The sequence below is a fragment of the Anomalospiza imberbis genome, chromosome 5 (genome assembly GCF_031753505.1).
Source record: "Anomalospiza imberbis isolate Cuckoo-Finch-1a 21T00152 chromosome 5, ASM3175350v1, whole genome shotgun sequence".
Taxonomy (NCBI): domain Eukaryota; kingdom Metazoa; phylum Chordata; class Aves; order Passeriformes; family Viduidae; genus Anomalospiza; species Anomalospiza imberbis.
Genome location: NC_089685.1, coordinates 65,975,903 through 65,988,188, shown reverse-complemented (window position 1 = coordinate 65,988,188; position 12,286 = coordinate 65,975,903). Strand labels below are relative to the sequence as shown.

At 34.0% G+C, this 12,286-nt stretch overlaps 1 protein-coding gene across 3 annotated transcripts in view; it reads left to right on the top strand.

The window, feature by feature from the left end:
• Positions 1-11,986, top strand: part of CFAP54 (cilia and flagella associated protein 54) — a 100,701-nt gene extending 88,715 nt beyond the window's left edge. For all 3 annotated transcript variants that reach the window (XM_068191677.1, XM_068191676.1, XM_068191678.1), the window contains 7 exons: positions 1,095-1,292; positions 2,517-2,710; positions 5,367-5,549; positions 6,772-6,869; positions 7,658-7,844; positions 9,210-9,287; positions 11,813-11,986. In XM_068191677.1, coding sequence (XP_068047778.1) covers positions 1,095-1,292; positions 2,517-2,710; positions 5,367-5,549; positions 6,772-6,869; positions 7,658-7,844; positions 9,210-9,287; positions 11,813-11,932 — 1,058 coding nt within the window. In that variant the 3' untranslated portion in view covers positions 11,933-11,986. The remainder of the gene's footprint in view (positions 1-1,094; positions 1,293-2,516; positions 2,711-5,366; positions 5,550-6,771; positions 6,870-7,657; positions 7,845-9,209; positions 9,288-11,812) is intronic.
• Positions 11,987-12,286: the final 300 nt, after the last annotated feature.

Genomic DNA, 12,286 nt, shown 5'->3' with positions numbered 1-12,286 from the left:
GTTCATGAAAACAAGTGTTGGATGCTAATGTTTTCCATCTGATTGTTTTGTACTAGCTCCATTTGCTTATAATTACAGATCATTTTTTTCTCTTAGCAAATGCAGCAAGTATTTCTCCTGATAGTTCTGTTAGCCAATACAAAGAAGAATAGAAAATGTAGAAAAGCAATAGTAGGCCAAAATACAAAAATGTAAATTGAAATGTAAATTCTCAGCATAGCACACTAAATATTTTCTGTAAAACTCTTAGTATAAAACACATCTTTCAGTTTTCATCTAAGACAATATGGCCATTTTGGCATTGACAGTGAAATGACAGGAATAATAGAGACATTCAGATTTTTTAGAAGCACTCATACTTATTTTCTGAAAGTTTATCATTAGGAATCACTATGATATAACATTTTTTCGATTTGGTGTGAGAAACAGAGCTCAAGAATTGTAGTTTTGAAAGAGCCATGTACTAATACAGTGAAAACCAGTATTGAATGTAAGCAGTGATGTAGTGATATCTGTACTGGTAGTTTTTTCCTCTTTCTGCATACCTACAACTTTTAGGCAGGACAAAAGGAAATATTATATTTTGTTTTATTTCACAGTTAAGAGTATATTTCATTGAAAATGTGCTTAATATCTAAAAGGGATGAAGGATTAAAACTAACAATGACTACTTCAGCATACCTAACTCTTCTGAGTTTGGGTCAATATAACTGGGAAGTTCAGCTGTCTCAGTTATAACTGATGACTCTTTGTGTTGTTTCCATTTAGTAAATATCTAGTGTAGAAATAATGGTTTCATAGTTAAATTCAGAGAGAGTGAATGCACCTTATTCTCTACTCCTTTTGAATTTCTTCCAAGGATTAGTAAAATTCCTGCCCATGATCTGAGAAAAAAAAATTCAACTAATTTTAAGGCTATTTACTATTTCACCTCATATTTAAACAAATAGAAATAATTTTCCTTGTATGAAAAATATAAGCAGTTTCACAGGTTATACTTCTAGTTTCAGATTAGTCTATTCTAACAAGATGCAGAAATAGCTTTTGAATTCCAACCACTTCTTGTGTGTTCTTGAACTCTTATTGGATAGCAGATGGATACAATGTTGTCTCTGGAACTTCTGAAGTATCTTCTGCTGAAAACAAACAAATCACAGAAGACTGTCAGAGTGAAAGTGAAGCATCAGAAAGTCTTGTCGCCAAGGCCAGCCAGAAGAAAGATACAGTAACATGGATTCACATGATTCGCTACTACAATCATTTGAAAAGAATTTATAACACAAACCTATCCGGTATGTATTTTTATTTCCTTCTAGAAAACTGCTGTAGAGATACTGTTCTTGAGGGCAAGCAGTGTCAGATTTAAAGGCTATCATCTGAAATAGTCTAATCTTTAGTTTGTTTAAATTGTATAAATGCAAAAAATCTTCATGGAAATCCAGATGTATGTCAGTTTACACATGCTGCAAGTGAAGATATTACTATCTTTCCTCGTAGTTATTCATAAGCCTCCACAATACCCGGAAGGCCTCCCTCAAAACTTAATTGTTATTACTACTTCTGAAGCATTTCTAAAAAAATCATAATCTCTATTTATTTTTAGTTCTAGAAAAATCAAGCTTAAGTTACACCATAAATAAATCTGTTTAGTTTGAGGTTCTGTTGTGGAGACCTGAGTGTAGGGTAAATGGGAAGACTGAGCATTATTGAATGTGTTTTGACTAAAACTCCAGATGTGATTTGCTTGCTTCCTTTCACTGCAAACAGAACATGGCAATAGAAAGGACCTTTCAAACAGAGTAAGAATCCATTAATTGCAAGGCCTTAATAGCTACATGTGATGGCCAGCTTTTGGCCAGTAGATGAGAACAAAACTACAATGTACATATAGGTGTTGTTTAGAGGGAAACCTAGCAACTCTGAAAATAACAATTCCAGAGTGGGCTGGGTTTTCTCCCTGCAGCATCAAATGAAAATAATCTGTCTCACCACTGAACTTTAAGGAAGGTATCTACAATTAGGTGTCAAAATGTGCATGTAAATCTCAGATTTAGTTACCTGTTGGGGAGCCTAGGGGGAAAGTCAGCTGATCAGCCCCTAGCTGTCTAAATTGGGGTCTTAAGAGCTCTTAAAGCTTATTTTGACTGTGTTGAATAAATATATGTTTATTCTAGTGGGTGCTTAGGCGTCTAGTGAACATACTAGTGCTTACACTCTGAATTTAAGTACCTACACCTCAAAATTACACTTCCCATTTGATGCTACTTTATAATGTCTGGAGAGAGTTTGTTTCATTATCTGATCACTGGTGAAAAATTACAAATAGCATAAGCTAGTAATATTTAAGGGCAATCAGTATAATTGTTGGAAATGCATTTATTTGATATTGTATCTATGTACATATTTTATTATGTTTTCAAAATTTATTAATATAGCGTAGATATAGTAACTTGACATTTTAATTCAAATAATTATGTAATTTTAAAAATCTCTTTTAAAAACTTCCCCTAAACCAGGACCTGGATCCCTTTCTGGCAGAGATGGACACCTTGGTTTGATTTCTGACACAGGAATTGTTCTACGCATAGCAGAAATGCATTCCTTCCTTGAAAAGAATTTGCTTGAATATTCATTGTGTTGTCTGGAGAATTCTCCAGAAGAACTATGTGATGTAGAAATGCCACTCAGTAATGCAACTGATTCTTCAGAGGTACTTCTGTTCTCTCTAATGTTTCAAAAATATTATTCTGGTATTTCCTTCAGATTCTTGGTAATTCCAATTTTAATATTTCTGGGAGCATTATAGAAGAATGAAATTATATGCAGAGGATCTTTTTTAGATCTCTAGCTCGTGAGCAGCCTATTTGAGCTTTCAAATGTAGGCAGCTCAGAATATATCACTCAGATAAATCTTGATTAGAATTCTGGACTCTACATTTGACCATGGCACATGTTTTGAACATTGAATTAAATTTGTCTTGAAGACCCACTGTAAAAATAATTGTCTTCAAAGTTTCTCCATCCCACTTTTCGCATTAATAATTATCCTAATACTAAAAATTAAAATGAAAGATCAGTCTCTGTGGCTTATTTTTTAGTTATTATATTCAGTATTAAATGGAGACGGGGAGCCTTGAGGAGGGAGAACTTAGTATATTATAAAAATGAATAAAAGTACTTCTTTGAAAGTAGCTTGTCTAGAGTTGGTGAACTTTCTGCAGTGTTGGACAGCATATCATTACTCATTTCCCAACAAAGAGCTGACTGTGCCACTGAATAAATTGTAAATATATGGTATGTGACATTTATAACAGCCATCATATATCAAAAATTATTTTACTATGTCTGCCCTTTTTTGACATAATTAGTATTACAGTATCCTAGAATAATAAGCTTCAGAGCTCACTGTCATGTTCATGATGGGTGCAAGCTGCATAATCATGTGCTAACTTCACTGTTGTAGACAGCTAACAAGCATAAAGCTCTTACTTTTTTTTAATTCCAAGACTCATTGATTTTTATCACAACATTTTTAGAAGCTTTTACTATCCAAAAGGTTATAGATGTTATTTAAAAAATATAACTGTAGTTTATTACTTTGAGTTTTAACAGTACAAATAGACATACTTTCTGAAAGAGTGATTTTTATGTATGAAGTTGCTTCGCTTATATCTACCTCTGTATTCTATTTTTGACTCTTGAAGGCTTTTTCAGGTCTGCTGACCAAAGAATCCAAATTACATTAGGTCTGTAACTAAAATTCTGAGCCCTGTTACGTTTTTCATGCTTGCTGTCTGTTCTGCTCCATGATAGTAAGTAGATCTGGAAATACTTGACTAAGACAGTTTGTTTTCAGGCTTTTAAGAAAGTTGAATAAACAAACATTAGTGTATGTTATTCAGCAACCTACCAGTTTGACAACAGCAGTTGTAATGTCCTTCTTCAAAAAGATTCAATATGAATAGAAACCCAAAGGATGCAGTCCAGTGGAAAAAAACCCCATAACAAGCATTTTAGAAAGAAGTATATAGCATAAAATGGAATTTTAAGAGCTCTAGTTCAGGGGCACAGAATGAATTAGGTTCTTCCCATGTCCATATATGTGTTTTCTCCTAGTTTTGTTCACAGTTCATGCTAGCAGGACAGTGGATGATTCATTTGCTGAATTAGAGGAGGGCTGTAGTGGGTGGGTCCTCCATGCACACCTCATGGCTTACCATGGGTTATGGCCACTGAAGCTACTTCCATGTGCTTGAATTTATGACTTCCACATGCCTGGAATCTTTGTTACCAACAATCCTACTAAAGTTTCATGTGGGATGGTAACTGGCTTAGTGGCATAAGAATAGATTATTGTGAAAAATCCATCTTTTGCTCACTTGGATTTACTGCCCTGAAGTTGTCAGACACTGAATTTTCTGTAGAGAAAGTAGGTAAAATTCTCCATTTTTTCAGTAATGAACATTCAAAATTTGAAAATAACTAACTTCCCAGGGAGCTGTTTCCAGTGTCCACATTTTGGAACCAATGATGGAGACATTAGAACCTTTTCAAATAGCCTCCACATTCCCTGAAAATGTGACTGTTTGGTCAGTGTTCTTTGCAGATCCATGTAATACTTTAAAAAATAGAGATGGTGTGTTACTGTTCAGCCTTTATATCAAATATTTCAAAGTTTTAAGAAAAGGTTTTGTTCATGCATGAATGTTGGCTGACAGTGTTCCTGCATTAATTCCCTGGTGAATGACAGCCAACAGTAGCTATTTGATGAATGCCTTGCTAATGTTCCATATGTATTTTGTAAAATACAACAAATCTTCACAAATTAAGTGATTGAATTTTCAGCAGGCGTCACCCTTTGTTAGTTGCACAGCTGAGAAAACAGATAGGTAAACATAAATAAAGCATTATTCTAACATTCAGAATCCTATTTTAATTATCAATATGTATACTTGACAAATTACTTTTTCATCACTAAATTTTGTATTATCAGTGTGCCAAATAATAGAATTGAGCCAAACCCATAATGCCATAATGATTTTAAGTCAAAGGCAACAATCTTTGTGACTGTGGGTGTCTCTAAGTCAACTTACAGATCCTTTGTGTTACCTTTAGAAATGTGTCATCACATAAACACTGAAAAGTCTTCACTTGATAAAAAGGACACTTTTAAAAACTACCCATTTACCTAAATAAATGTATATTTATGCTAGAATGAAAATCATACCAATTCCAGTAGACACTAGATTATAACAGATTTTTCCTGTTTCACTACAGAACATATAGTTTAAACTTAAAATTTATTTAAATCATATAATTTAAATATTATGTTTTACTAAAAACTTAACATTTATTTTGTGTTTCAGATGTCTCTTGATGTTTCTGAAACTGCATCGGAAATGTCACATATGAGAATGCCTTCTCCAGTTTCTGTCATTGCAGAAGATGAGAAGACAGAGAGTAGGGCAGCAAGTGCTCCAGATAAGGAAATTAACATTCAGTGGTATATTCCTTCTGTGGCAAAGCCATCAAATGATACAGAAACTAAGGTATAACTAGAGCAAAGCAGTTCCTTAGGTAGTGGAGCAAATTAAGTCTCATTTCCAGTGAATATTTGTGTTATGAGTTACCAGCTTTTTAATAGAAATATGGTGATAAGAATAATTTATTTAGTCTGCTGCAAACCTGCTCTTTAAAAAAACAGAATGCCCTGACAGTTTTTTGTTGGCAGGCCCAAAAAACCCACCTTTTTGCCCATATAGAGCTTCCGGGATATACAGTATTTATTCCTGTTGTAGATCCCTGATGTCTTTAAGATCTCCATTCTAAGTTTGGGTAGACCTGACTGATACATTCGAATAATAGTTTGGTGGGAGACTCTTGGAAAAGCGAAGAGACACATATACAGGGAAAATGGGATTTGTAAGCCTCATTTTCCTAAAAGATCAGACTGAACATGAAAGATGAAAGAGATGAGAGGGTTGCAGGAATGTGAGAAGTTATGACATGGAATTTGTTTTATCTTTACACAAGGGAACAATGTGTAGGTAAAATTTCTGCTACAGCAATAAAAATCCATGATCTTAAACTTTTTGGCATAGCAGATCTGTTTCTAAATTTCTATTAGACCCATTTATCTTTCTTAGGAAACTGATAGAAACCCTGTGAAGTTAGTGTAAATAATGTAGCTTTTAATATGGCTTTGCAGGTTACTTTGGCATGGCCATACAGATCAGTAGAGGACCAGGGACAACTCCTAAAACTAAATAATGCATGAATGCCATATATTTGACATTTTCCATATAGTCAAAACATTCAGCTACCATTAGGAAGCATATTTTCAATTGCACTAGTAAATTCTTGCTGTGAAAGATGAGAATATTCTACTTAATTTTCTTATAATGGTATAGCTTTTTTAGATTGGTGAGTTATGCATACTTAATGATGCATATTTAAACCTAGCATGATGACAGCCATGCATATGATTGACCAGGATCAGGACAACGCTGGGATTTTGATAGTGACACCACAGGGTATACCTAATTTTAAAACCCATAGTAATAATATCCAATTTAATTAATTTAATTAACTTAAAACTTATAAAAACTGATTGTAGTACAAATTCATATAGAGTCACACTCCTCTCTTTTTTGAAGGTCAGTTATCTAAGGCTTCATCAGTACACTGTATTTGATATTTATTGTACTCTTGTATCACTTAAATAGCTCAGGTCTACTGCATTACAGTTTACCAATCCCATCTCTTTTATAGGTTTTGTTGCTTTATGCTTATAATACAAACCCTCTCAAGATTAGTGACATCAGTTCAACGTCTATGTTTTCAGGCTGCTTGTGGATTCCATTGGCTAGGTAAATAATCACTAACTCTGTCCTGTTATTTCATGCTGAATTAAAGATCAATCAGCCATTTAGGATGAGAGAAAATAAAGTACAAAATATCAAAGAGCTGTAAATCTTTAAAAGCATTCATTTTTGCTTTTCAAAGATTTTTCACTGTAAAAATGGTAAGATGTCGTACATGTGTTAAACCCATCCAAACAGTTGCTTTTTCAATGCATTTATTAGCATTTTAGTTATGATTCTTAAAGAACCAAATAACATATGCTAATTATATTACACTGTCATAGCAATGTAGCAGATCTAAGAAGCACTCCCAGCAGTTATTCCCATTCTCTCAGTGGATCATCTACTTTCTTCATCCCATATTACAGCTCTGAGAATGCAAGAATTTTTCTTAGTTGTAGCACCAGACTCTGCCCTTAATTTTACATCCTATGGAATTTTTCATTATTTCTTTCTTATCATTCATCTAGTCTTAAAATTTTGGAACTGTTTACTGGGTGGAAGGGAAGAAATCAAGGGCAGGATTTGCTACCCTTGTGCTGGTTGGATGATAAAGCCATTTTTTCTAAAATAATGCTTCCCAATTTTTATGTAAAAATCTAATGCATTCTATATATTTACTTTATTAGATGGAAAACTTATTTTTGTAAAATTTTGAGATCAATCTTGAAATGAAAGAAAATGTAGAAACTAATCAATATGTAATAAAAGCTAGGTCACCTTAATTATAACCTGGAAGCAACAAATATTGTTGTTTTATAACAGTAACAATAAAAAACTTTGTCTTCTTTTAGAATTATTTCTTTAAGGGAGAAATTGTCTGATCTGAAGGAGCAAATTGAAATATTGATGCAAGGTTCTAAGAGCTTTTCAACTTCAGTACCTACAATTTTTCTTGTGCAAAATAAAACTTTGAATATAAGTCCTTCCAATAAACCCAAAAGAAGTGATGTGAAAGTGCATCTTGATGATAAAACAGAAGTAAGTGAGAACAGTTCAGCTCTTATATATGTTTGATTTGATTTAAGATGTCGGTTTTGGGGAAATGAATGATGGGCAACTTGGAAGGCAGACATAAAGGCAGGTGTTAAGCTTCCCTCATCTCTTTAAAGAGAAGTCGAAATACTTTATTTCACTCTTTATTTAATATTTAATTTTTCCTTATATATTGCTTGTCACTTTAGATAAAAACCCCAGGCATTTTCAACCTTCTTCTGAAAAGAAAGGCTACCTCTTCAGGTAGATAGATTGGAAACTGATACCTAATTTATAGCAATCTACATCTGAAAATCCTTGGCAGTGTGTTAAATTAGCATGGTGATCAACCCAAAAGTGCTTTTTAAACACCAGTTACACATCTTCAATGAAAAATGGGCAGTGGTGGTTTCTGAAATAAGAACCTTCTGATAACGTTATTGAGAGATGACTAAAATTGGCACAAAATTTATTTTCATTTTCTCTATGCCATCCTCTTTTTTTTTAATTAGCAAAGCTGAATATGGTCCACAAGCAAATACTCTCCCCACATACACACACACAAAAGGTAATTTCAGAATTTTCCATGTGCTCTGTTTGAGATAATGTCATTGGAATAGAATGTTGCCACAGCATAAGTGCTGCTTGATAAATGCCAAGGCAAAATAGACGTTTATTTTCAAAGTGGGAGACATTTATCATGTGACAGGATTCTCTTTATATCTATTATGTGAGATGATTAATGATGTAGAGGCTGTCATTTTGTCTGATGGATGCTGTGAAACAGTGACAATTGTGCACTGTGCCATTATTACGAGGCTGTATTTTGACCATCTTGGAGAACAAATGATATTTTGGCCAATCACTGTGTTCAGGAGGGTAGACAGAGCTGTCCTTTAGTGGGTGTTTCTGATTACCTGAAGGTGTTTGCTCAAAATTTCATTAATATATGTCAGTAATTGGTAAAAAAATGCTTAGAATACTAATGAGATTAACATGCCATGCATTATACATGTATAAATATCATCTTGTCAGGGTATTTGTTTATCATATCTTCAGTAAACACGTAGCAAAATATGCTCAGTCACTGGATTTAAAACCTGAACCAGGAGCAATTTTGCCTCAGTAGAAATTGCAAGATTTGGGCATTGTGTTTGTACAGGAAACACTACTATTTGTGTTGCAGAAAATTTATATTCATCAGCTAAGGTTTACTTTACCGTGAATTCAATTAGAATAACCTAAAATTTGAATATTCTGAAAAATTTTTGAAGGCTGAGCCATCTGTTAGCTTACCGGAGGAGACTGATAGTACAGCGTATGTTTGTAGTACACAGATAGTACAAATATTTTCTTGTTTTATACCATTAGGAAATTATTAAAAGGTGTTTATCTGAAGTCAAAGCACTGCTGTCTGTTGTTCCAGCCCTGTCCTCTCCATTAACTGAGGTATGTTGTTGTCATTAAGATTGAAAATCTGTTTTCTAAAATAAAACAATTGTTCAATTAAACTGAAACATGGATTATACCACTAAGCATCTTCCCATTTTTTTTCCTTATTTTGTTTTGGTTTTATTTTATCATCTTTACAAATAAAATACAAATGTGCATGATTACAAACTGTGAATATCTTCACTGTTCATTAGAATCAACTTTTCGTACATGCAAAAATGTATTAAAAGGGGATTTTTGCTCACAATGGTTAATACAGATTATCCACCACCCTCTCATTGTTTACACAGACTCCAGTGAATTTCCATGATTGAATTGCCAAATGGAATTTCTTTCCATTCTTGTGTTTTTGCAGTTACTCAGGCTTGATTATTCCATTTTCTTTAGCTTTCTCTGCCTTGTCCATGACATATTTTGAGAGCTAGCATACCACTTTTTTGTCCATGCTGCTGGACAAATCATCTTATTCATGCTGTTACCCAGTGCAGTCAGTATCCCAGAGGAGACTGTGGGAACTGGCCCATGGTGGGGAGCAATGCTTTCAGTGTTCTTAGCCACCTTGGGGACATCAGGAAAGGACCACAGCTGCCAGGGCTCAAGGGACTTCACAGAAGATTCTGCGATCCACTGTAACATATCACTCCCTCAAGTGATCCTCAAATATCTTGCCAGTAATTGTTCACAATGCAATGATAATGGAAAATGCCTCCACTCTACTCTTCCAGTCAGAGAGCTCTTCCTACCAGAACAGAATCTGACCTACCTGCGAGAGAATAGTGCCTGTTACAGCAGCGAGAATCTGTCCTGTGCGTCCTGCAGCCTGGTACCTGAAAGTACACACTTCTCTTTGATACACATTGCACCATTCTTGCCACCCCTCATTATCCATCCTGAAGTTCTCTCTCAAATGACTCCCAGGCCTTTATATTACACAATCTGGCTTTATCAATGCATCAGAATACACTCACATCCCTTCTTCAAAGCTGCACTTTTCAGAGTCCCACTGAAGTGTCTTCCATGATAGCAAGATTTGATAGATTCCTAGGGAAAGATACAGACAAACTTACACAGAATCATGGAAAATTTCTGGAACTGTTTAAATTCTTGTGAATTCCTTTCACTTTGCCTGCTTATATTTGTGGATCTATGATGGAAGTGAGGGAGCAGATTTAGTGGCGTTCATATTATGTTTACTGCACTGTGTTATTCTCTCTAAATTCCACAACCAGGTGGAACATCACAGAACTTTTCATCATGAAGTTTCAAATAAAAACTTCAAACTAAGATGCTTTGAGATATGGTAGTTTTGGTTGAGCAGCTAAAGCCTAATCCTTCAAGATGCTGAGTATCTTTGTTCTTCTCTGAAGCCAACAGAACTTGTAGGGTGCTTAGCACTTCCTTATGTATAGCATATTTCAAAGTAGCATTTCCAAACTTCCATATAAGTTGTATGTGTGCATTACCCTGTCTCAGCCAGAGACAGAAAGTTCAGGGAGGGACTATGTACACCACAGAATAGTACATTCCCTTTGTTTTCAAGCATGCAGGAGAAAGCAGCAGATACATTTCTTATATGTAGTTTTTCAGCATTTTCCCCTACCAAACGCTTTTCTGTTGCTCATCTTCTGGTGAATTAATTGGGCAAAGTCAGTTCTAATTTGTGGTCTTTGTTTTCTCATTGTCTGAGCTGTCACTCTTCTGTCATGTTTCCACTTTCTCTTCTTTGATTCTGTTTTTTCTCTTTGCATGTCCTACAGTGCTTTTGATTCAGCCCTGAATTATATTTATAAATTGAGAAAGTGTATTTTCATTGAATTATTCATTTAAAATGATTTGACTCTTCATGTTTTAAGAATAAAAAATTATCAGCCTGCTTGTTTTTAATGCTGTTTAATGAGTAGCTATGTCCTTGAGGGAGATAAAGTATAGTGTTTGGAAGCTCCAATTTTAAATGTTAGAAGTAAATTTATAAATAAAATAATTGCATTAAAAATTAACCTCCCTATGTAACTTATTCCAATCATCTCTGTCTTCAGTTGTTTTTTTGCTGATACCTAAATCAGTTAAATAGTTCTCTGTGTTCAATGGACACTCAAACCAGTTTTTGATTGCCCTGTATGTCACCTTTTACTGTTAGCTCAATACCTTCAGTTTCTCATCTTAGGAAAAGCCTTCCAAATTACTAACTATACTTACTGCTCTTCATTTTACCTACAGATGATCATGATAAACTTTGTGAGCAAGACTGTTCATAAAGGTTTCCTCCCTTGAATCCTGTTTTACTAGTTTCCTGCAAGAGATGTCATTAATCACAAATTTATACCAAGGCAATAAATATTTCTAACTTACTCATTGGTTGTAGTTCAGAAATCTGGCTTTATGTGAAACTATTGGTATATATGTGTATATATTTTGGTATATACATGTGTGTGTGTGTATATATATATATATCTGTGTATTGGTATATATGTACTTTTTTTTGGTACCTCTAAGCTTAATAAAGTTATTCTTTTTTTTTTCAGATCCCATTTGATGTTACGTTGCAATCAATAACAAATTTGAAAGATATGTTTGATCTTGCACATGGATGTATAATAACTGAAGGAAGTCTTTTCAACTGGATCATTTCTCTGCTTCACTAAATGCTGTTTTGCAATTCAGTTACTAGCTGGATGCTACAGACTTAGACTTAAGTTTGTGTTAACATAACAACTTCATTAATCACACCAGGATTTGGCTCCTGTTATGTTTTATAATTTTCACTTTTAGGTTGTTTCCAATTATTGAAGCAATAGTAGTTTTTAAAATAAAAATAATTTTTAGGAATTTAATATTTTGTAAGTAGTTTCTTTATAAGAGAATTAATTCTCTAGCACTCACTGAACAATTTCTTATTGTTTAGAAAAGCTGAATAGGTTTGTAGCCTTCTAGTTCCTGCTAATAGATATTCCTTTTCCGCCTGAAGTTGTATTCTCATCAGCAGTTTTCAAATTGCT